The sequence below is a fragment of the Phyllostomus discolor genome, chromosome 10, assembly GCF_004126475.2.
Source record: "Phyllostomus discolor isolate MPI-MPIP mPhyDis1 chromosome 10, mPhyDis1.pri.v3, whole genome shotgun sequence".
In the NCBI taxonomy this organism is placed as follows: Eukaryota; Metazoa; Chordata; class Mammalia; order Chiroptera; family Phyllostomidae; genus Phyllostomus; species Phyllostomus discolor.
Window position 1 is genome coordinate 55,762,775 of NC_040912.2, and position 26,304 is coordinate 55,789,078.

At 39.8% G+C, this 26,304-nt stretch overlaps 1 protein-coding gene across 1 annotated transcript; it reads right to left on the minus strand.

Annotated features, from left to right (window-relative positions):
- Positions 1-359: 359 nt before the first annotated feature.
- On the minus strand, positions 360-15,857 carry INHBA (inhibin subunit beta A). Its single transcript, XM_028525864.2, is given in 4 exon segments — positions 360-5,473; positions 5,476-5,511; positions 5,514-5,918; positions 15,186-15,857. Coding segments are annotated over 4 exon segments (1,275 nt in total). The 5' UTR covers positions 15,574-15,857; the 3' UTR covers positions 360-5,027.
- Between the last annotated feature and the right edge of the window lie 10,447 nt (positions 15,858-26,304).

Consider the following 26,304-nt stretch of genomic DNA (forward strand, 5'->3'; position numbering starts at 1 on the left):
AGCAGGGATAAAATTATCTACTATTCAGAGTAGTTAAAATAATAATATATAAAAGCAAAAAGTAACGGGTACTTGCTTGGTTCATATGAGCATTTACAAAATTTAGTAAAAAACTCTGGGATGGGCACAGATCCTAAAGAAAAACCTAAAAGAAAAAGTTTTCCAGTCAATTCATTCATTCTTGGCTGTAATTCTGTGATTTCAAATTGGTTCTGTTGGTCCCAGTCTTTTTATATTCTATGCATCTAGTTCTCTAGTTTTAGTTGCTCTGTTGAGTAATTCTAGATTTTTAGCAAGAAAAAAAGAGAAAGAAATAAGAGGAAAAAGGAAGGAGGGAGAAAGGGAAGGAGATAAGAAAGTGGGAGGAAGTGTCTCTTTATTTCATGTTGCTTGCCATTACAGTTTAAGAAATATGAAATTAACAAAATGAATATAAATATTGCTGGTCCAAGCATCTGCAGCCCATTACAAACCCCTGCACAGCAATATATATTCTTTTTCTATTTGAGCTCTCATTCCAGCTTTTGTTCTTTCTCTCTCATTCAATCTGTTTCTCATACTCTTCCATAATTACAGTAGAAAAAAATTATCATCCAGAAAATGATGTAGCAATATGTGTGCAAAGTTGATCTTGGAAAACCAATAAGACATAAAGTAAAAAATTAAATCCCAAACAGGTCTTTTTATTTAACATAAGGCCAAAGAAGCTATCAGGCGTTGCTGAATACTGTCCACTAACTATACAATATATTGACTGCATGCCTCGCAAACACCAAAATATCCACTGGAATGCCATAGAAATAAATAACTTCTCCTATAAACACATGAAAACATATCAAACTGTTATCTCTTTAAACATATTGTAAATAAAAAATTACCAGTACTTCTACACAATAAATATTAAGAAACCATTGACATAGTTGAAATGCACTCATATAAATTAACAACTTTAATTACATTAGCCAAACAGACATTGGTTAAAGAACTGCATGTAGTATGCAAAAAATAAACAAAATAAAAAACAAACAAACAACAACATCAACCACATAACATAAAAACTTTTAAAACAAAACAGGCTTCAGATTATCTTGGCTTTCATAATTATATTTTTCTTTTTAAGAAAAATATCAACCCTTTGTCAATGCACTATTTTTCAAAACACTTAAATAGAGGGTAAAACTCATTGGAAATTAATATAGAAGATATGATTCACTCTAGCCATAAAAAAATAAATAATATAGTTGAGACATGTGGTTTGCTTCTGTTCTTGAAGATGTGAACAGCTTCTAAGCATTCATTTTCTCTGACCCATACAACAGCTTCTCAGTGACAAAGGGTTTAATTTAAACACATACGATGTCCACCCCAAACCTTCTGCCCACATCTACAAGTTTATTTATTGTGTAGGTTTTCAGGGTGACTAAGTTTTTCTTTACATTGAAAAAGGAAGTTGCCAAAAGGCCCACAGGAAATAGTTTTTTTTTCAAGCAAACATGACCATTTGAATATAAACTCAATATAACTGAGGCATTTGCATTCTCCTTTCTTGGAGTCACCTCATGGTCCAATTCCATCAGAGTAGAAAAAAACTCCTTTGCTCTATGTAAGTGGACAATTCAGGCACTCTCTTTGAAAACAGAGTGTGGAATCAATCTTAAATAAGTAAGAAATTGACTGGTCTTCAGGGATAAAAAAAAATTCCAAATCAGTGTCCCAAAACTTGTCTTACTTTTTAATAGAAGAACAAGTTTCAATATTCTACAAAATTGTTACCATTCTTAAAAGATATTTGATGACAAATGCTTTTCAGAGCTTTTAAAATGGGTGTAGGTAGATTTTTAAGAGCCTAGATATTAGCTCTAAAAAATACAGAGATGCCAAAATCAGATCAAGAAACCACACTATGAAGAACCCAATATGGTAGAATTTAAAAGCTTTTTCTTTTGACCTCTTGCTGCTATGTGAAAGGTATGGTTGTTCACAAGGCTGCATATCTTTCAGGATTATTACAGATAGTAGCAATTTATAATTATATTTCATAGTTATATAAATTTAATGAAACCTAATGAAATTAAATCATCCCATTAAAATATTCTCATGTGGAATTTAATTTTGCTCTGCTTATAATTAATGTGGCCACTATAAACTCCATCTTATGCCCATATTTTGAGGATTTAAAGGGCTTAAAATATGACATATGTATTTAATACTCCATACATGTCAATTGTCTTTGCAACCTCTTGCTTTTTCATGGCCTTGGCCATCGCTGCTGTTGCATACTGAACAAACACTTGGTTCCCCACTCTATTTTTGGTCCAGTTCCAAATAAAAGGCAGTTAAAAAAGCCCTCAACGTTTGTCATGAAAATTTGTAAATTATGAACATTGACATCTACTTCTCTCCTTAAAACCTTCCTCATGATGTTCACCTTCCTCACCTGCCTGATTTCCTGATAAGTGGTTGAGTGAGGAAGTAAGTACCAATATTGCATGCTCTCCTCATATTTAATTAGAATCCACTCTCACGAAGTACCTATTGTCTTTCCTGCATAAGAAATGGTAGACAGCTAGATGATAGTAAGTATATCTCACAGGTAATGACAAAAAGTGATTTGCCTACATATAGCCTTATGTTACTGTGCACTGATTTAGTACAAGAGCTAAACCACCTTTTGTAACATTTGATTTCTCAATAATATTTTTTATTTTACTTTTAATTATTTAGTTGACATAGGGCTGTTTCAATACTTTACAAAACATTAATGAATGCAATTTTCCCCAATTATTATTAGCATTTTTAAATTTTTTCAAACTTCAAAGAAGTTGATAAAAATAAGGCTCTGTATAAAAAGCACATAAATGATTAACGTATAGCCATTCTAGGCAAGCTAAATACTGTGGATTAAACTAGTAAAAGTTTAGCTTTAAGCATGTATTTTGATATTTATAAAACAAAGTAGGTTTTTCCCTCATTTTGCATCTGAATCAATACACACAAAATCATACATTAAGAATTTGGGCTATAAATTAAAATACTAGGGGTTTTTACTCCTGTCCCCGTCCCTGCCTCCTCTTAACTATTCTCTTTCTTACTTCTCCTCTCTTAGCACCCTCTCTCAAATTTTATCTTTTACCTAGTGACAGCAACATTAGTTAGCCCAGTAGTGCAGGTATATTTCTCACAAGCATGCCTTAATCATTTAAAAAAATTGCACTTAAGTCTTTTATTCTGGACTAAAGATTAATTTTTTTCTGAAAAAGCATCTGATTTAAGATTGATTCCAATAGATTATAAATATAAACTGCAAAATCAACCTAGAACTCTGATGAACATGAATTTCCTGTTTTCCGTACGGGGAATAACTTGTAGGATGGGAGTAGGGGACAAGGAAAAAGAGGAAAGTTAACTCTGTACATTGAAAGAGGGCCTTGATAATATTCACTGGAATTTCCAGGCTTTTTCCCATTGCAATTTTTGAAATGTGCCCATCTAGTTCAGAGTAAAATCAAAAACTATAGCCTATCCTTCTTAAAAAATACTGTGTTTTACACACATTCATTTCTTTAAGAACATTAAAAAATGACATACTGAAGTGCTTAAAAATGTGTCTGGACATGATGTGATACATGTATATATACATATAGATATGCATATGCACAAGCAATGTATATACACATACAAGCATGTATCATTTATGGGTCTGATTAAACTTGATATCCAACAATGTACAACTACTGTACATCCAGTATGAAATGTCCTGTTTCATGGATATAAAAGGAGTCAAAAACCCAACTTCTCAGGTCTTTTAAGCCTGAACACAATCCATCCTCCTCAGCCTTGAATCCCAACCCCTGACTCATTGATGGTGAATGATACCAACCACAGACAGTTTAAAGGCTCACACAAATGTCTTTGGTGTATGTGTCTATTTTTAAGGTACAAAATAATAATAATAATAATTATAATAATAAAAATAGCTATTTTGTGTGCTGTAGCTCACATTAAGTGCAGCTCTTAACCCCCCCATCCCACCCAAAGAAAATACTTGTTAAATAAGGATTGGACAGGTCAAACACCATCATAGTGCAAATAGTAAACGATAAAAAAAACAACATTTACAAAATATAGAAATGTTTGGATCCAACAGATGGACAAACATATTCCTTTCAAGTATCTTTCCTTGAAGAAAATAAAAATTAAACAGGTTACTTCCAATACAAAAAAGTCTCTCTTTTTGTTCTCCCTCAGGTAAACAGTTTCAAACCTATTAGGTTGCATAGTTCTAAGATCATAAGCACCTTAAAGAAATATAACTTTTTTTTTTTTCTTGATCTTTTACTCTTCTATTCTTCTCAGATTTTTTATGTTGGCTTTTGTTTTGTTGTGAGACTGGTTCAGAAAAAGGAAGTGTGACCACCTGAACACTATTGTTCATTTGCCAGTGTGTATGTACATGGGTATATAGAAATGCCTCTGTGTGTGTCCATGCATGTATGTGTGCATTTTCTGGGGGGAGGGGTTATCTGAGTGTATGGGATCTGTGGCATGTGAGTATGTGTGAGGGGTGTAGTATGTGTGCACACACATGATATATACAGAGGGAGAGTCAGGCAGACATACCTTATGACCTGGGTAGCTGTGTGGGAAAGTGCCTGTAACTGGTCCTTCCAAACTCATGGCTTTCTAGATGCTATTTGGATTTTGCTAGCCCACATATTTTAGACTAGACAAGTTGACTTTGAGGCTCACCCTGGAAGGGAACTGAAAAGGAGAGGGCAATACTCCTGTTTAAGCAACTGATATCATTACTTTGATACTGGAAGAAATGAAGGATACTCCGTTTTCCCTTTCCTTCCCAATTCCCATCTCCTTCTCTGCTTCATCTCTGAGACCTGGACAGGGAATTTTTCCACATCTTCCTTTATCTGTTTCAGGTTTTGTTTTTAATTTTATTTTTTAATATCTATTTTTTTCTGGTTGTTTAACTCAGAAACACTAAACATTCCTTCATTTTGCCACTGTCCTCTCTACGAGCACCCACACTCCTCCACTATCATGTTCTGAATGTCCTTCTTGATGATGTTTTGCCCATCATCATAGTACAACATGGACATGGGTCTCAGCTTGGTGGGCACACAGCACGACTTGAGGTTGGAGAAGGGGCTGTAACCCCGCATGCGGTAGTGGTTAATGACCGTTGAGTGAAAGGAGAGTGATGACCCCGACGTGCCTGCTATATGGCTTGGGCACTCGCCTTCACAGTAGTTGGCATGATAGCCAGAGGGTGCGATGATCCAGTCATTCCAGCCAATGTCCTTAAAACTAACAAAGAACTGTTTCTTACAGCAGATGTTGACCTTGCCATCACACTCCAAGCCCCGCCGCCTCCGCCGATGAGGATGGTCTTCAGATTGCCGGGCCTGTAGCATGAGGAAAGGTCTATGGGATTGCTCCTTCTCCTCATCTCCCCCACCCCTCCTTCTCCTCCGGCCTTTTTCTTTCCTTCCCCTCCTCTTCTTTCTTCTTCCTCTTGCCCAGGAGCACAAGGCTGGCACCAGTCTCATGGCACTGCTCACAGGCAATCCTAATGTCCAGGGAGCTCTTGCCCTGATCCAGCAACCGCTGGATACTGCTGGATACAGGAAAGATGTGCCAGGTGCTCTTTCGAGCATCCACTGCCTTTTCTGATATCAACAGTTCACTCCTCTCCTCCATTAAGCCCACTGCCTCGGCCTCATCCCCTATGTCCAAGCTGCCCTGTGGATGTTTCTGCTGCTGAAAGAGATGGATGGTGACTTTGGTCCTGTTCCTGTTGGCCTTGGGGACTTTTAGGAAGAGCCAGACTTCTGCACGCTCCACCACTGAAAGGTCACTGCCTTCTTTGGAAATCTCAAAGTGCAGCGTCTTCCTGGCTGTGCCTGAGAATGAAACACAGTACAGGAGAGAACAGGGATACTTGTTAGTTCCTGTGTTTGTGGCTACTCACTAATTTCAGGCCACTGTGGGGTCTCTGGTATAGGCCATCTCAAACACATATCAACAAATTATGGTCCACAGGCCATAAGAATGGTTTTGGCATTTGTAAATGAAGAAAAATAATATTTTTGTGACACATGAAAATTACATGAAATTTAAACTTCAGTCCCTGTAAATAAGGTTTACTGGACCACAGCTATGCTTATTTCTTTATAGGTTTGTCTATAGCCACTTTTGCACTTTAATATGGAGTTCAGTAGCTACAATAGAGACAATCTACATAAAGTTGAAATATTTATTATCTGGTCTTTTATAGGAAAAGTTAGTCAACTTTTGCCGTAGAAAGAAGATGGCCTACATCTGAGTTTGTCTAAGGCCTTATAGGGCCTGCATCCATTGACTAATTGCTTAATCTCGGTTTCATCTTCTATAAAGTGGGAATGACATAATGACATTTGGCCCATTATCCAATAGGTTTAGAAGGATCAAATGGAATAACATAAATAAAACACACTGTAAGATTGTAAGCTCTAGCAAGCAGTGGCTATATATTCTCACACAGATATGCAAACAAACGCCATCCCCACCCCTGTGGTCCCCTAAATCTGTGTGTGTGTTATGTAGCCTCACCCTTCCTAGTCACAAAACCTGCTTTCTCTCCCCCATGTCTTCTTTCTGGGTCACAGCATCAGCTTCCTCTTTAATTGGCCTCTCCAGCAGGGAACCAAGCCCTTCTATAATCATTTCAGTGGGAAAAGGAATCTTTCAGGGTGGATCTGATCATGTCACTCATTCTTTACAGCCCCTTTCTGAGTTCCTATTACCCTCAGTTTAAAACAGAAACTGCTCAGGATGCTGGGCTCTGCCTGACCTGCTTCTGCCTTCATCCTCAATTCTCTCCCTGTGTCCCATCCTCTGTGATCCAGGACACACAATGTTTATTCGAAGCTGTGAATACCCCATGCACTCTCTCACCTCCGGGCAGTGAAACTTGCTGTTCTTTCTGCTAGAATCCTCCTGCGCCCAACACACACACACACACTACAGTGGCTGCTCTTAATAAGTTTTCAGATTGCAGATGGGACAACACCATTTATTCTAGAGGCCTTCCCTGACCCCTCTGTCCCTACTCTCCTGCCAGTCTAGTTAGGATGCCCAGATCTGAGGTCTTATCTCTCTTGTGAAGTGCCATAGCCTAGTATTTAGCAGAAAGTAGGCAATTACTTGATTTCTTTTAATAAATGGTGGTATCCTTAGCATTCAGTTATATTAAATTAAGAGATCTACCTCCTACCTCTGAATCCCCCTTTTTGTCTTCTTCCTTTAATATAGTTTAATACACCTGCTGCTAATAGAGGCAAAATCCATACATCAGTGGAGTGATTGGATTCTGCAACCGCTCAGTTCTTGCCTAACTCTAAAATTAGAAAAGCATCTATTTTCTTCTCTTTCCACTAGCATCTGCATGTTTATTCATGGACAAGTACTGTAAGGTGCAGGTGTTCAGATGAGAACTCTTTGATTGATAAAATATTTTCCTTACTTCCATTTTTACCACTTGCTCTCTTTTCATGACCTACCTCTGCATGTACCTGCCTGTAACGGTCTCAGATAAATGCATCCCATGTACAATCTGAGAACAGTCTTAAAGAAGATAATCTTAGAACTTACAATTCCCTAAGAGGGTCTCCCTCCCTGGGTTTCCATAGCTAACGGAAATCTAGCCATAATTATCATTCCCCACCCTAAGATATTTACAGTACTATAAATTCTAGGCACAGTTTTCAAGTCCTCTGCAGTACAAGGCAGGCTTTTCTGTGCATTGTGCACTGCAGACTCTGTTCTTAATTTAACACACTCTGCACATGGTGATTATGATAGTGGTAAATTCACTGAGGTCAGGGCCCAAAGATGGCTGCATGTCTATGTATGAACTGTTCTCTGGCATCTTTGTATAAACTCGCTAGGGTGCTGGCCTCGATAGTGGTAGTGAGGGGTTTTTCCTTTGACCTCACATCTCTGGCAGAAGTTGAAATGAATAATAAGCTGGGTTTATGAGTAGATCACGTGATTGAGGAGCAGTTAGAGATGGAATCTCTTTTTTTTTAGGAAGCATGATCACTTTAAAAACAAAAAAGTGAATCCGGTATTTCCCTTTGCTAAAAATTGGTGGGTGTGTTGTTGTTGGTGTGTTGTTGTTGTTGCTGTTGTTTTAAGAAAGCAAAGAGAAGATTCCAGGAAGGAGAACTTCATTATTAAACCTAAGAAGACAATAAACAGCTGATTTTAATGTGATAGGTAGGGGACCTATCAAACCAGAGAGCTGCAGAAGCCTCCCAAAGCCTCTGAAGACCAGCCTGGGCAGTCCCTGTGCAGGCTACCCACTGCAGGCACAAGCACCCTGCCGGGGAGAATGTCAGCAAAGCTCTTCCTTCTGCCTCTAAGCAGACCAGCTTCTGAAACCCTAAACTGTGGTAGGGCGCCTCTCTAAAAATAGAAAGAAAGTAGTTGCTAAATTAGAGAAGCCAAAACGTACAAGGCTGTGTTTGTTTTTCTAGGAACAAGTGTGAAACTGGAGTATCTGTCTTGTCCCTAGGATGGGTGAGCCTTGGTTTCAGGTAACTCATTCCCACAGGGTCTGCTCTGCTCTGACCCATGCTTGACAGGAATGGCTGAGGCTGAAGGTAGATGGTCCTCAGATAAAGAGAGGGGACAGATGGCAATGTGGACCTCCACACATTGGATTTTCCATTAATAAAATCCAAAGATGTTTGTAGACACTGGAGGGAGAGGAGGCAAAGGAGAGCTCATTGGAGATGAATCAGTGACAGCACATACAGATTGATTAGTAGGGCCAACCAGGCTGCTTACTTCCAGTAAGGCCTATACGATAGCCCCCCATTTCACTTGAGCAGGTTTCTAATGCATGAGATAACCCCACCCCTTCTTCACAGGCAGCTGTACTTAGAATCAAATGATTTAGTGTTTCTGACAGAGGATTGTACAAAGAGAGTACTCATTAGAGGGGACTCAGTCTGTCAGGTGCGTTATATTAGAATCAGAGGAGTCATCATAAAATTGCCTTTATCCTGGTCCCTGGCAGGTAATTAACCGTATGGCATCACCTGGTACTGTGGAGCAATCGAGCACAGACTTATACATCAGTTTCATTATCTGAGCCAAAAAACTGTTCCTGCCTTCTCATCCATTGTCTACATGCTGTATCTCTCCCCCATATTGCTGACATTTGGATTTTCCCCTTACGAATTGACATGCTGCCGCCTTCTTCTCCATGGTGTCCATTTTTGGAACTGCTATTTGTATATTGCATGATATTTTATCGGGAGTTAAATAAAACTGAGATCCTATTTCATGAAAATGCTGTTGCCATAATGCTCAGGAGAACAGGGGGAAGAAAGAGAGATCAGTCTTCTTAATGTCTACCTATTATGCAGGTACATTTTAATAGTTCTATTGTATGCTGACTTATTAAACGGTGCATATTTTTCTTTTACATTAACTTTCATTGCGGAAGGAGGTGGGGAAAATTAGGCTAGAAGCTGAGATGGAATTAACATTTATCAGTGCTGTAAGTTTCAGAAAGATATTACAACCCTCAGATTTTTAGGTATGAAAAAATACAACTAGCCTCTTGATTATATTCCCTTTATTTGTATATACCTAAGAGATATTGCTATAATGCAGTGATGCTTTCAGAATGGTTCATCTCTTCAAATATCTATGCTTAACATTTTGAAAATGGAAGAGATTGCCTAAGGCTGAGACGTTTAGGATTAATTACTAATCAGTTTCAGGTTTGACTTAAATATATCCCCTGCTGTAAAATCCTGAAATGGAAGCCTTCCCATGATGCTTTGTGAGCAGATATAACATTATAGTCGGTACAGGTGCATATTGGGTTCCTACACTATTACCTATTTAATGAGATATAGCTGGTGGCTTTGCTAACCTTTCATTACATACTCTGATAATATTCTTTCGCCCTCTGTGCTATTTTTTCTTTCCTGAGGCTTGTGAGCAAGCCTTGTATCACAGCCTGCTCTGCCTGAGTAATTCACTAAGAAAGTCCCACGCAAACCCATGTGGGTGATAATATTGCATCACTTAAACCTCAGTGGACATATTCCAAAGGGAGAGAAAAAAAGTGCATAAAAATGGGTAGGAGGGATAAATTTTGCATTTTACAGGGAACACCTCTAAGATGTTGCCAGTTGGGGGGACTGGAAAGACAAAAGGCTATGTAGACTTAAAGTAAAAATACCTGAAAACAGATTGCTTTTTGCTTTCAGAATTTTTCAAATGTTTGTAATAACTCAATGCCAGAGGTTAAGCCGCCAAGCCCCTCATTGTTCCCTTCCCCTACACCAGGATGCAGCTCATTGCCCAAGTCCACCAATTCAGGTTTGTAGGCAGAGTGAACATATAAATATTTCAAATGAAATAAGCAATACACACAGTGTTTCATTTTTTGTTTTGTTTTCCTCACCAGGGCCCTGCATAAAGCACGATGCCCTTCTACATATGGGTAATATCTCTAATGTTAATGTGGAAAGCCATGTTATTTATACAGGATTTAAACTCACCATGGGAGGGAAAGCCTCAGTGTAAAATACGGCTGTTACTGTAATTTTCCATTATTTACCACAGTTTCACTGTGCCTAGATATGGTATAGCCACTGGTGGGAGCATACAGAGCTACCAGTTATAGCATGTGTGTTTACTGAAGCACTAACGTTGCATTTAGACTGCTTCCATGGCTTTCTACATAGGGCAACAAGTGAAGATGTAAAGGTTGTGCCTCCTTTCACCTACACTAAAGGGTCTGGCCTGCAGTAGAACTGAAGGTTTTGTTATAAATTATCCTAATTGATTTTTTAGCTGCAATAACTTTTCTTAGGATCTGCTACTGAATTGTAAATGATCAGCCACATTCCTGCACTTCAATTTTAAAGATGAAAAACATGGTTAAATATTTAGAGAGAAAGGGGTTTTAATTCCTAAAGGAGAAAAAATTATTCAGTTCAACACACAGGCTTTCGGAGGACATTTCCAAAGTTCCTGAGAACTTTTACACTTTTGGTTTGAGATCTACAACCAGCTGAGTATAAAGAATTCTGAAATACAGCTCAGGGACCATGCTCAAGTATATTTTAGCAAAAATGGCCAAGACAAATATGTATTTTCCTGAACAGTGCCTGGGAAGGTGTTACTCCCATTTCTCCAAATGTTAAAACTGAGCTTCTAACCTTACCCCCTCCCACCCTCACTCTAATACACCTACTTCACAGGCCCAAACCACTATTCTCTCTTTCACATCTTTTCTCCTCTCTCCACTCTTAGTTTGGAAACAAACACATCCTCCAAGCTGTACACCATGTTCCCACAAGGTGTTAAATAAATAGCCTTTTCCTCCTCGTTCGAATTCACTTGTCATTTGTTGCTTGTGAAAAGCATTGATAAGACAGGCAAGCTAGGCAAGAAAATCAGGGGAAAGGGAAGATGGTTTTCTAAAAGCCCAGTCAGCCGTATTAAGGGGCAATGTGTGAGCAAATAAGTATTGCTGATGGATGATTCACTGTCACATTTCTCCATGCACTGTTTTGCTTGCTTCTGAAATTTATCATTCTTCTGTTTTCCATAGAGCTTTGGAAAGTTCACATGTACCACTTGAATTCCCATTTCCTTTCCTTCTGTTTCATTTAATGTGTTACAGGTAATCATGTTCCTCCCATCCCATAAAATTTTACATTTTCTGGGGTGAGAAGTGGAGGCAGCAACTGTTAATCACTGAGATTAGGGTGCTACAGAATTGGGGCTCCCAGTAGGTGAAACTGTTTCCCCGAGAAGATTAAAAAAGTCTTCGGAATGCGCCCTCGTGTGGCTGATCATTTCCCATTATTCACAGAAGAAAGTGTGTAAAACACCCTTCAGTGAGGAATATTTGCTGAAAAGTTTAAAACACTGGACTAGATTGGTGGGAGTCAATTCCACCTAAAGAGGCTTTCTTGAGGTGGGCAAAATAGTCATCCAAGGAAGTCTTCCTAGACCCGTTAAGGAAGTATACATTTCTAACTCATTTTCTATAACTAGATTCTATAAAAGGAGAGAATAATGTTGATTTCAACAACACCTAGACTATGTGAGCATTTTCCAATTCTTAATATTTTATTTGTCTTTCTTCAACAACTGCTATCAATTGTCAACTTAATTACTGGAATCAGCATATAAATTTGGCAGCATATGGAGACTCAGCAATATATCGTCACTGTACAATGACAGTTATTGTACAGTGACAATCAACTGACCAGTTATTGCCACAAATCAAAATATGATAAAATAAGATATAGCCATCAAGGCAGCCACTGACTTTCGCTTTAAAGACAATCATAGAGTTGGCTTGACTCTGCCCATCCCTTCTTCCTTTCCATTAAAGTGTTAAACACAAAGGATTCTGTGCCAGCTGTGCAAAGAATATAAGAAACTTGGTGAGCAATCTTGAGTGACAGAAATAAAAATGAAGTCATTTTTGTTTTTTGGGATAAATTTCAGAGAGCTTGAGAGTGATTTCTAGCCACTTACTCAATAACAACTTATATCAGTTTTACAAAGATGGGGCACTTTTCACTTGAGACTCAGTTCAAAGAGTTCTAAGCACTTGAACTTTTGCATTCTTTCAACTGCTATGGCCATGTCTTGCCTTTACTCCACTATCAAGGAGACTAGAAGCAAAAATTAAATATGAGGGATCTTGAAGTTGAAAGTTGCATATATGGGTGTGCATGTGTGGCATGCATGCAGGTGACAATGACTGGAGTCTATGCTGTATGAAACGGTTTATAAGGAAAAGAAAAATAAATGTCATTTACTAGTCTCCAAAAATTGTGACATTTGACATAGTTTGAATTTTATTAAAGTTGAATTACTCCAAAAGCAGTAAGACTTTTGCATATATCCACTACAATTATTCAGATGATACATCTTTTTCCCGGAAAAAATAGCGGCAACATACTCATATTGTACTCTACTTGGAGAACACATTGTTCATACAGCAATCATAACATGAAATCATACTAATCAACTTGAAGTGACAGAACTGTCTCAGATGAAAAATATAAGCAAGTGTTATAAACCTTGTCTTAAGAACCAGCAACTCACCCAAAGTCGACTTATAACTCAACCGAGGTAGTTTTCCATTACAAACCTCAACTTTAGTCAACCTATGAGTCAAATGAATCACTTTTTAAAAAAGTAACTCAATTCTTTCAACTAACATTAAAGGAAACATTTTTTAAAATGAAAAGATTTAATATAACTTAGAAAAAGGTTGGCACTGAGGATGAAGTCCATAAAATACCATAAAAAAGTGTAAAAGGTCAAATTCTTTCACTGCAAAATCTCCCAATGCCAACAGAGTGGCTCATTATACAAGTCAGATAAATCAGAAAGGTGGGCATATTGCTAGCATTAGAATATTAAAGTGGTCAAAGGCATAGGTATACTTAGTCATATGATGTGGTAAAGCCAATTGAGGAGGAGCTGCAATTAAGGATATCATGTGTGGCAACTGGTATATAAAAACATACAGAGTCCTTTTGTGTCAGGACAAGGAGATGACCTCTGGACTGAGGAATCCATTCCCTGCCCAGGACCCAAAGTCATTGAACACTTTCTTTCCTACATTGCCACTAGGAAAGGTTGAGAAAAATTTGGTGGTAACTTGAAAACTACAACATGAATTTCCTCAAAAAGCTTCAAAAAAGTCTGATCCGTATGTCCTTTGGGGCTCTATTAAGAAAGAGTTTCAGGGAAATAAAGTAAGATCTTCTACAAAAGAAAGAAGCTCTGATGAGAAGCTAAACTTCCCTGCCAGGAAGCCTGCAGGACACCAGGGTTCTCTAAGGTAGGAGGCGGCGAGGAACCAGGAAACCAGCAGGCTAACTGCTCCCCCAAAAGGGGAGCCCAGGTCTTGGAAGGTTTTCTTGAAAACAGAACATCTGAATCAACAGCTTTTCAGGATTGGAAATTCTGAGTGTTGCTTTTATTGTTTATCCTGCTGCGGCAAACTTTAAAACAGAAATGCTGGGAGCCCCTACACATACTTTACTGGCCATATGCTCTACCAAACAAAACAATGCATTCCTTTCAAATAGATTTGCTGAGGGATAAGATTCCTTAGCCTGGCATTACCATGAAAGTAACATGGTATTGACATATCTGTGTGTCTGGGTGTGCATGGGCTTGTAGGCATGCAAAAGGATCTATGTCACAAAACCTAAAAGTAACCTGGCTACAGATCTCCTCCTCCAGCCTCCACTTTTGACAGGTATTTTCTATTCAGCAAACAGGTTAGTGGTGGTCCTGAGCCAATGATTAGAATCTATTTATTAAAGTTCTTCCTCTTAAGGATTGAGTGAGAGTTCAGTGTAGTATCTGAGAGCACTTGTCAAGGTTGCATTCCTTGGCAGAGAGTTCTTAGTAACGTTACAGAGAACAAAACTCTTTTTTTTTCTCCCTCCTCAGCGCAGAGAGCAAAAGTCACTGCTTCAAAAGTAACTGCTGGGTCATTGTCAGCTGTTCCTCCCTATTGTTCATTACTGTTTAGCATGAGATGCTTGTGCTCTTATAGACAGAGTATCTAAAGTAAAAATGACTGTCACTAATAAATTTGCCTTGCTTCTCTGAGGTGGACCCTGATTGTGCTTTTAAAGAGAAGGTTTGTTTTAAGACAATGACTTCATCTGTGCCATTCTACCCCAATCCTGCACTCTTCACCCCACCCCTGCCTCCAATAAAAACTTTTGATAGAGTCCGGAAGCCTCCTGGGTTCCCCCAGCACCAGAACATGCTCCAGCTTTCATCAGGCTGCTCAGACCTGGTTTCATAGGGAGGGCAAGAGAGTCTTTCACAGATCAGCTTCCAGCTCTGGATTGGCCCTAGAGCTTTCTCCGGGCCACCAAATGAGTTTAGCAAGTGTAAGCTAGCCATCTCCAGCCAGAGCTCAAGAATTCCATTTCTGTGAAGTCCTCTCCACCCCCTCGCCGCCCCCCCACCAACTTCCCTCTGCCTGCCAGCTACCATCACCTAATAACTAATGACCCTCCCAGGCAGTTTACACATGGAGAAAAAAGAAGTTACTCCTAGGACTGTCAGAGAAATACATTGCCCCCACCTCCAGTGCCAGTACCCACCTGATTCTGCGAATGTGATGATCTCTGAGGTCTGCTCCATCAGTTCATTCATTTCTGCCCTCCTTCCGATGTCATCCTCTATCTCCACATACCCGTTCTCCCCCACTTTGCCCACATGGAGCTTTCTGATCGCGTTCAGAAGTGCTGCCTTGGGCACCGGCTGGGTGACCTCAGGTCTCTTCTTCAAGTGCAACATGTTTAAAATGTGCTTCTTGACGGCCTCCACCATCTCCGGCTGAGCGTTGGGTACATCCTTGGGAAGGGTAGTCAGTGCACAGGACGGGCAGGCAGGGTCCACACTGTGCCCCTGGGACCCCAGGGTGGGGGAACTGCTCACTATAATCCAGCCACTCACCAACAAAAATCCTTGCAGCCAAAGCAAGGGCATCCTGGCAGCAAAAGTTGTTGTGGTTGCCTTTTTAAAGGCCCTGCTTTTCCTCCCCCCTCACGCACAGGTTTTTTGTTTGGTTTGATTTGGTTTGGATTTTTCCTTCTCCTCTTCAGCAAATTCTCTGGAACAAGAACAAAAAGTTTTCTGTGAAGTTTTCTTTGCAGGTTCCCTCTCTGAATGCAGTCAGTGCTGTAGGTTTGTGGCTGTCAGGGAGGAGAGTTCTGACTGTCTCCGAGTAGAGAAGAAGGGAGGGAGGGAAGGAGAAAGGGAGGGAGGGAGACAGAGAGGGAGGGAGAGACAGGGAGGGAGACAGAGACTGAGAGAGAATGGGAGGGAGAGACAGGGAGAGCGGAGAGAGGGGGACAGAAGAGAAAGGGAGGGGGAGGAAGAGGGAGGGAGGAAGGGAGGAAGAGAGAGAAGGAGAAAGAGGAAGAGAGAGGGAGGGGGAGAGAGAGAGAGGAGAGAGAGGGAGAGAGAGAGGGAGGGAGGGAGGGAGGGGGGGGGGAGAGAGAGAGAGAGAGAGAGAGAGAGAGAGAGAGAGAGAGAGAGAGAGAGAAAGAGAGAGAACGATTGGCCCTAAGTGAGTGAGTGAATGGGAGAGGGAGGGAGTTTGTGAGTAAAGGCTGTGATTAGGAAGGGGAGGGACAGCCCGTTTTCTGACAGGCTGCTTTCCTTCTGCTCACTGCTCCCTCACACACACCTCTCTTCAAATAGCACCATTCTCGGGAGTTCTACTTTCCTTTCTGAAAGAAATTCTCCCAGTTTTGTTCTTCTTCTTTTTTTCTTTGCCCTATCCCCTTGCTTCACCTTCTTCCTCTTTTGGAAGGGAAAGAATACCCTAAGTAAACGCACTGTCTCAATCTGCAAGGATGACTTAATTGAACAGCCAGTCCCCACTGCCCCTCCACCCTCCTAGTCACAGCCCTAGATAATTCAAAGCTCCCGAGCCTGAAGGTGGGGCTCAGGGTGCCGGAGGTGAGGGACCAGGTTGGGAAGATCAGGAAGATGGGCAGGAGGACCTTAGGGCCTCAGGGGCCAGTCAATTTCTCTGGCCAAAGGGAATCCCGGAGATCTACTGTTTCCCCATTCATTCATATTTAAATGTTCAGGATCTTCAACACTGGCAGGTGATCTGAGGGGAGGGCAATAGTACTTTTGTTTGAGGTCATATAATACACTACACTCTTCACAACTGCAAAATGCCAGTGGGCACTAAAAGATCCGTAGGGAGGGAGGCAGGCAGGCAGGCAGGCAGCCTTTTACATGCTACTGTCATATGAAGTGCTTTCCCCTCTCCTTAGAAGCCACCCCCTCCTACCCTGAACACACACACACATACTCTCAGACTCACAAATTACCACTTATCCTGACTTCACAGATAAAATGCAAAATTCACTTGGCCTTTCCCACATTATTTTACACAAATAGTGCACTCCTACAACTTGAATTACTGGTCCTATGGGACAAGAATCTCTAAACTACATTAGCAAATTATTTTCTTTGTCATGTGGTATTTTTTGCAGCCTACCCCTAGCCCATTCTGGACCATTGTGTTCATGTACTAGCCCCTCGATGGCTTATTTTTCACTAGAAGGAACGCCACAGATGAAATTATCATGGATTTCAGTGTTCACAGTAAAAGAAAAAATGTGAATTTTTAAACAATGCCTTTCTGAGGTTTTTGTTCTTTATTCTCCTCTCTTTACCCCCACCCCCTTTTTCATTTTCTGTCTTAATGCTTTTATCTTGCAGAAGTATCTTTAAGAGGTCCATCTGTTAAAGCTTTCCTTCCCTCTGGGTTTCTTTCCCACACATAAGCCCTCTCAGTTTCTGTAGTACAGTCAGCTTATATCTGACACTTAGTATATTCAGAGCATTACAGTCAAGCAAGACAATTTGGGAAGGGGCGGGGAGAAAGTTAATAAATGTCATTACTACAGGCATAAAATCTGAGGGAAAGGGAAGACTGAGAGAAAGTTGTGACACTAAGTTAAAATTACAGTTTGCACAAGTAACAATGCTTTTCTGAATTGGATACACTGTCCTCCTTTCCCAAATCAACTACTCCCAAGACTTTCTGTGTTACAAGCCATTTGTTACCTGTGGGGTTTCACCTCCAGGAAAATCAATTACTCTGGTATTATTGTTAAAACTTTGACAACATGGCCTAAAAAGTCTATTTTCAGTGGGAGATGGTGACAGAAAAAGGAAGGGGGCATTTGCATTTTAATTGTTTAATAAAATACCTTTGAAATATAATGCTTAATATAATCTAGCTATTTGGCATCACAGATACCATATCCAAAGCATTTTGTAATGCAATTAAGTTTTATAAGTAAAAGTTGAATGACTCCAAACAACTTGAGCCCTAATATTAGTATTTAGATAAGTGCAATTTATCAGCATATGGATTCTTTCTGTATGTGTGTGTTCCCTAAATTTGCTGTTTATGAATGCAACTTAACAAATAGCTTTCTCTTGGCATGTGTACTCATATATATGCACCGAATGAGTTGTATAAACACATAATCTATTTACATTTTGTACTACGAAAAGCTGTATCAACCGCCTGAATAATAAAAACAAGGTACAAATCATAATGTGTATGGAAGTGCCAATCAGTTGTAAAATTCCTTCTAACCATTCTGACTATGAATGTGTAAATAGCTAACAAGTAAGAGTTAAAAGCATTACCTTTCCGGTGCTCTCTCTTTCACCAGCAGCTTCTTGTATCTTGTGGTTAGAGCTGTCTGAGTTCCTCTTCATGGTATTGGTACTGAGAAGTTTTATACTGCACTACTTACTTGTATACTCACACATTGGTACCATTCAAACAGCAGAGCTGGGGCTTTGTTTAGGATTGGTTAGAATCAGCATGACATCAGCAGATGACTAGTTTTTTCAGTGTGAGACATATTTCATAATAATTATCTAATGGAAAGTCTTTCTTAGCTTCTGTGACACTACTGGGTGATCACGCAGCCAGTAAATCTCTGGCTGACTAGACTACCTTTTAGAAAACTACTGGAATCTCATTGTGTGCCAACTTCCAACTTTTCTTTTACCATTTGCACACACACATTTCTCATTATATTCAGGTTCAGTTTTATGTCTTCACATAAAATATCTGTTACTTTATGAAGTTGCCTCTATTTACAAAGTATTTTATTGTTTCTTACAGGCAAGAAAATTCACAGTGATCTTTATAGTATTCTAATTTTACTTTTTTAAATAAAATATTCCATTAAGAAAAAAATATATACATACCTATATGATGGTCTCCCCTCCCCAGACTTACAATATTATTTTACATCTTGAAATTAAATGCCTGCTTCATAAATCATTTATCATCAGGAATTTTGGAAACAGTCATTCTCTGCAAGTAAATGTTATAAAATTATCCTTCCCAGATTTTTAGGATCCCCCCAGTCAAAAAGAAATCTCATATATCATTCTTATTTATTAGACCTTGAAGTCCTATAATTTCTAAATTGCTACAAATATAACATAAAATTAATGAAAAGAAGTGACCATTCTTTCAAATAGGGGTTAAGTCAGTCAGGATATTTTTTTTTTGGTGGGGAGAAGGGAGTGTTAGCAAGTTGGAATTCTCAGACAAGGATGGTGAAGTATAGTTTGGAATATAGAAGCATAAGCTGGGTCCTCATGACAAGTTCAATAAAATGTGCAAAATTGGGAGCTAATGAAAGCCATATGACCAGATATGTTGTTTTGTATGCGGGATTTAACATGCATTAAATAAACTTCTCACTATGCCCACAAGCAAAATACAGAGGTTCTGGCTTCCTGATGTGTAGTTTAAGCTGCTTCCTTTAGGACACCAGAAGTTTTGTGTTTAAGAGGGTCTGCTTTGACCAAACAGAGAAAGTGTGGATGCTCAACTGTATGTGGGGGGTGGGGAGTATTCTAAGAATTGCATATGCAGAAATAGAGTAGGAAATTAAATCATTAGGTTGTGGAGGAACAGGGAATATAAGAAGGAAAGGTATAAACAGGATTATTGTTGGTTAACTCCAAATCTGACCATCAGTTTAGAATCAGATGGACTCAACCCCTTTATAAGGAACTTCCCCACACTGTATGATGAGCCCCTCAAGGAAAGCAATGGCCTGCAAGGCATCTAAACTCACCTCCTCCCCCATGCATAAACCTTGGTGTCTTATGTATGACACATATCGTCATATATCGTCACATGTATGAGTTTTGGGGGCACACAACGAACCTGGATGAGACCCCAGTCCCACAGCATACTAACCATGTAACTTAAGTCCCAGAAGTGGGATCCATTTTTGAGACGCCTCTCTAAACATTTGTATCACAAGAATCTACAGCGCCCTGACTAGAGAAGTCACCCTACATGTGTGACTCAGATCCGTTATACCATCAAATGCCCACCTGCCAGGTCAGCCCACTAGATGTGATATAATTCTTTACCTGAATCCCCAACCTCAGGAGCTGAGGAACACTGGGAATGCCTCCTCACTCAGTGGAAATTAAGGTGGAGGTGGAGAGGAATCAGGCTGGTTAAAATAACTTCTGTTCAATATTCTGGACTGAGTGTTCTTTTTCCTTCTAAACACCAGGGTCCGGGGTAAGCTGGTCAGCCCAGTTCCTGCCAATCATCTCCTCTTCTTCCTCCCTTTGGTTTCTCTTTCACTTCCTACCCCCTCCCCCAGCAGCTCCGCACCTCAGCCCTGCAGCCGACTTCTCGGCTGCTACCGTACCTTGAGCAACACCTGCTGGCAGCTCCCTGGGATCACGCCGGAACGCGACCGCCAAGCCGTGAGGAGCAAGCGCCTCTATTTTTACCCGGAGCACTAGCAAGGGCAAGTTCTTTTCAGAGCAGCTCTTGATTTTTGCCCGCTTTTGGCAGCTAAAGAATTCAGAGTGGAAAAAAAAAATCACTGTTCAGTGAGTGCAGCTGGGAATTTCTGAACCAGCCCCCAATGCCAGGGCGGAAAACACAGCCAGTGTTAGGGACCAGGATGGGGACCTGAGAGCTAGCTGCTGGGCAGACAGAGAGGCGCGCCAGGAGCCTTGACGTCCCATGTGGAGTTGGGCCCTAGCAGCCATCGCGCTAGACTGTGAACTGCTGCCACTGCGTTTCCCACCTAGTGCAGTAAGCCTGATTGGCCACTTCACAAAGTGCCCAACTCCTCGCTGGAGCATTTGCAGGGCTCTTTCTCCCCTAGAGGAGCTGCCCTTGGCGAACCCGGCTGAGCAGCTTGCTGTGACAAGGAGCTGGGAGGGAAACTGTGGTACCTTATTTTACTGTAATTGCAAAAGGCACGATGTGCCAGAGATTTATATTTAGAAGTTGTATGTTTCCACTTTTATGTAAATGGAGCAATTAGGGCCTGTCTTGCTGCTGCTAACTCCAGGGCTTGTGCCTTGCTGGGGAGCTGGTGTTTTCCATCACAATTAGAGAGCTGGTCAAAAACAAAGTTCGTTTAAGGATAAGAGCGTAGTGGGGAACCAGGGGAAAGACCAGTGTCCCTGTGGTCTTCGGTGACACACACCTTAGGGCACAGCTAACTTGTAGTGGTGTTTACTCTTGATAAACTGTGGTGCAGTTTACTAGTGGTGCAGCTGTCCCCATAAGTTAGCATAGAGCAAGGAGCAAGAATGTTCATTTTTCTTCTCAAGTAAACCGTATGTCCTTCAGCTCCATCCATGCTATTAATTTGTCTCTTTGCTCACTACTCCTGGAGCAAGGAATCAGCTCTAGAAGAGGTGGCTATTTTTCATGACTCTTGTTATTTTAGCTGTTTAAGTACACTGCTGTTATTCAGTGAAAAATACGTGCCAGGAGATGTGAACATCCCTAGCAGGTGACTGGGAAGTTACCCTTTGATTCAGCTGAATTGGCACAAAGCTGGGGGTTCAAATCACTGACTAGGCTGCTGACAATTCAGGGTGTTTTAGTTCCTTCCTATGAACAATCTGTTTCCAAAAATGCACAATTTCTGGTTCATGCTGTCTGGGAAACAGAACATGATACGTGACTACGGAGAGAAATCAAAAGGACTAGAGGTGTTCATAGTTGTTGATGTGTTATTCTGGGCTCAGGGAAGGAAAACCTTACCTAGGTGGAGAGCAGTGACTCCCTCAAGGGGAAGCTCAAAATTTAGACAATGTGCACAGAATCAGAGTGATATTTGATGCAGGGAGATTTGGGGAATCTCATCAAATGGTTTAGGATGAATATGGGATTAGCAAATCCTGCCTGTTTCCTGGGCAGCCAGCTGTATATTAGGTAGAGATTTGGGACAAATAGGGTCACTATTTCACAGTCAAGACTGAACTGGAAAGCTGTTTGCTTTCAAGTTAAACCAGTGGATGAATAGAGTTGAGACAGAGATTCATCAAAATTCCTCCAAAATTCAGTAGGAAACAAGAGTCAGAATAGTTAATCCAAAATTATCTTCCTAACCTCTCATTTCACAAAAAATCACTGGGATTTTAGTGACCAGCAATAAAATGAGATGAGCTGGCCAACACCTGAGTACTGAGAAAGCAAGAGGCTTATGGAAAAGAGTAAGTGGGTGAGGAATTGGATTATTCATTTTAGCAATTCAGTATCAGATAAATCCATGCAATACAGAATTCCCTGAAGTAAAATTCACAAAAGTGAGATTACCATGCCTTTCTCCCAGAACAAACAAATATGATGCAGCTTGATTTCATTTGTTTAATATGTTAGGGGAATGATACAATATCCAAAGAGATAAAACAAGAGTGCTTTACTAAATCCTAATGCATCTTCCAAACAAGATTTTATTCTCCAAATTTCCTTTTTAAAAGGAAGTTGTATGACTGTTGAAGGAAGGCCACTCCCCTTCAGGTGTTGCTCTCCTGTAAGTAGTACTGTGGGAGCTATTATGAAGGATCCCATACCATGGTAAATAATAATAATAACAAATGTTGGTGAAATACACAAAAGGTAATTTGTCTGAATCAAATGAGCTTGGATGTGAAATGCCATTCCGTGCATGATGACGCCAACTTCTTTGACTCATTACTTACTCCTTGAGTGATCTGGATCATCCAGAAGGAGAGGGTTGGTCAGAGACTATTGTAAGATGAAGAGAGCCATGAGGGGAATGTATTAGACACTCCAGCACCATCTCATCAACTCTAACATATAAACTGGTGTCCTAAAGTAAATGGTCATTTTGGAACCAAACACATCAATAAACTTCCAAATGATTCAGAAACATCTGGATTTCTTCCCAAGGACTATTTAGTACTTGTGAAAAACTCTAGATAGAGAAAGAAATAATTACTTTTAATCTATAAAAGAGTACTAAATTGAAAAACTACTAACTCAGATGAATAATTATGTCCTCAAAGTTTTTCCTGATCAACATATTTTGAAATTGATTATCATGGCTTAGTTCTAATCCAATCAGAAAACATCTGCCACAGTAGTTGATCTTCCTATTGCCCCAAAAGATTATAAGAGGTACTCAAAAAAATATATATATAACAGCTATTATAAGCATTTTTCTCACCTGGCTCCCCTTGGGTTATAAGTTCCATGTTGTTGACTTGAGGATATAGAAGTTTAGTATCTAGACTCCATTGAACCTAAATAAAAGAGTAGAAATCCAGTTTTGCCTATCCACGAAGATATCCCACAACCATTCCCAAATTGTAGCTTCAGAGGGAAAGATAGAATAGGCAAGGGGCAGTCTTTTGTGTATTTTTTTGGCAGTGAATTGCTGTCTCCCTTGTATGCTGATAGGTCCAAACGTTCTGTCCTCTGTCAGAGCGCCTCTGAGGTATGTCCAGACCCACACCAGAGTGCCATTGTTCCATGCTCTATGTACTTTCATGTATAATGACAGTGTGCTCTGACAGTGGCTCAGCATGGTTAGTAAATATTTCCAGGTGCCCCACTCTAATTTTATGAAGGTCAGGTTTGCAAAGGTGAGATAGCAAGCAAATGAATTTAAGCCTAATATTCTAAGTGTTTAACTGGAACCACTGGATTCTACAACTAGTCTTGAACTTTCAAAATATAACTTATGGCCACAGTGCCTTAATACTCACTGACATCCTTTTTAAAGATGAGGTAGAATGATGAATGAAGCAAGAGTCAGTCTATTAGAAGGGAAAAAGCTTCAGAAAACCTCTCCCAAAGACTAGGGGTTAATTTGTGATGACTAAATGAAGAGGAGCAAAAGCTAATCATGTAATTTTGGCCAATTCCAACATCATTTAACTAGAAAATAAATGATAATTAAAATGGTGCTCCCTGTAGAAAACAGTTCACCAAAAAAGTTCCCCAAATTTCAAAGAGCTTTTGTTTTATTAGATGCTGTTAGCTTCATGTTAGTCACAAGGAAAAAAAAATACCCACATACACACGCACAACTAAATGTAGTCAGTTTGCTCAGCTGCTGCTGACGTCACTGCTGCCCACTAGGAGTGAGTTACTGTAATAATCCCCCTTTTATTAATCATAGACTGGAGGAAGCAGAAAGTGGGTGACATCATTAGGCAAAGGACTGGCTAACTCATGCTTCAATTTACTCAGCTTTATTATAACATTTCTCAAGTGTCATATGAAAGCGATTACCATTTCACACTTTCCCCCTCTGAGCAATCATCTCTGACCTTCAATCCAAATCCTCACAGAAAAGCTTAGTTTTCAGATGGAGGTATATAAAGGCCAAATCTCACCAAGGGTCATTGTCCTCAAGGAGGCAGGTTTTCCACAGAACAGCTTCTTCCTGGACTTGAGATGGAGGCAATCTTTAGAACCACACCATTCCAAATGACTCCCAGTTTGGCTCTGCTGTCAGGAACATCCCAAATAATATGGGCAGACACAGCTACCTATGGCCTTATGGTTACCAAGGGCACAGGTTCTCCACCTCAGGGGTCCAAAGTACAAAGAAGTTCATTTGAAGATGTGCTAAAGGTAGTAGTTAAGTGTGTGGTTCTGCAGCTAGACTGCCTGTGTTCAGATTCAACATTTAATGCTCTTATATATCTGATAAATAGCTGAAAAAAGTAGCAACTCCATAATGTATATGTATCGGGAGAAATTGTTTTTACCACAGGCCGAGCTATTCTTCCTCCTCTTAAACTAGCATCTTGCAGTCTTTCTAAAAGCAACTTTATAGATGTCCTCACTCATCTGTTTATGTGCAGTCCCATCCTAAAAGTAAAGGAGTTAAAATAAAGCTCACTTGGGCATGTGTGAGAGACAAAATGGCAGACCAAAAGAGAAGGTTAAGCATTGTAATATTTAGATAGTGATAAAACTGGCTCAGCTAAGGCACAGTGCAGTAATTACACAGGATAACTTATTACTTGACTTCACCTTTGCTCAATTTTGAATTATAATCACTCTAGTATTTGGGTGGCCTGGTTCCCCCAGATGATCAGCTTGTGCAGGAAGGAACTACCAGACCATATTACAATGTAAGTAAAATATTAATACAATACATAACACCTTTAGGGTCCCCAACCTGGAAGCTTACTTTAAACAGAAAAGGATGCCAGGATATCTGCTGCCCCCTACCAGAAACCATGAAGAATAGCATGTCTTCTTGTCCCCCTTCTTTCTTTCTTTCTCTTTTTTTTAATAGTTTATAATTTATTGTATTTTTTCCATTACCATTTATCCCCCTTATACCTTCTCTACCTCTACCTATTCTCATCCTCCCCTCAATTACCACACTATTGTCTGTGTCCATGAGTTCTTTTTTCTTTTTTTTTCTATCCTTCCACTCCCCAGTCCTCCTGCCCCAGAGCTATCAACCTGCTCTCTATACACACAATTGTCTGTTTTTTCTTGTTAGTTCAGTTTGTTCATTAGATTCCACATATGAGTGAAATTATATGATATTTTCCATTCCCTTACCAGCTTATTTCACTTAACAGAATATTCTTCAGGTCTACCCATGATGTCATTAGGGTAAAATTTTTCTTCTTTTTTACAGCCTAGTAGTATTCCATTGTGCAAATGTTCCATAGTTGTTTTATCCACTTATCTACTGATGGACACCTGAGAACCTGAGCTGCTTCCCAATCTTGGCTATTTTAAATAATGCTGGAATGAACATAAAAGTGCATATATTCTTTTGAACTAGTGCTTCAGATTGCTTTGGATAAATTCCCAGAATGAAATCACCAAACCATGAGGCAGTTAAATTTTTAATTTTCTGAGGAAACTCTGTACTACTTTCCAGTGGCTGCACCAATCTGCATTCCCACCAACAGTACAAAAGGGGCCCTTTCTCCACATCCTTGCCAATACTTGTTTGTCAATTTATTGATGATAAGTCATTTGAACTGGTGTGAGGTGATATCTCTTGTGGTTTCAATTTGCATTTTTCTGATGATTAGTCGCATGGAGCATCTTTTCATATGTCTATTGGCTATCTATACATACTCTTGTCCCTTAAAGAAGGAAATTAAAGAAGATACAACTACCTGGAACATATACATTGTTCATAAATAGAAAGGATTAACATCATTAAAATGTCCACATTACCCAAAGCAATGTATAGATTCAATACAATTCCTGTCAAGATTCCAACAATGTATTTCACAGAACTAGAACAAATATTCCAAAAATTTATATAGAACCACAAAAGAACCTGAATAGCAACAGCGATCTTGAGAAAGAAGAACAAAGTTGAAAGAAACATGCTACCTAATACCAAATTATACTATAAGGCCATGGAAATG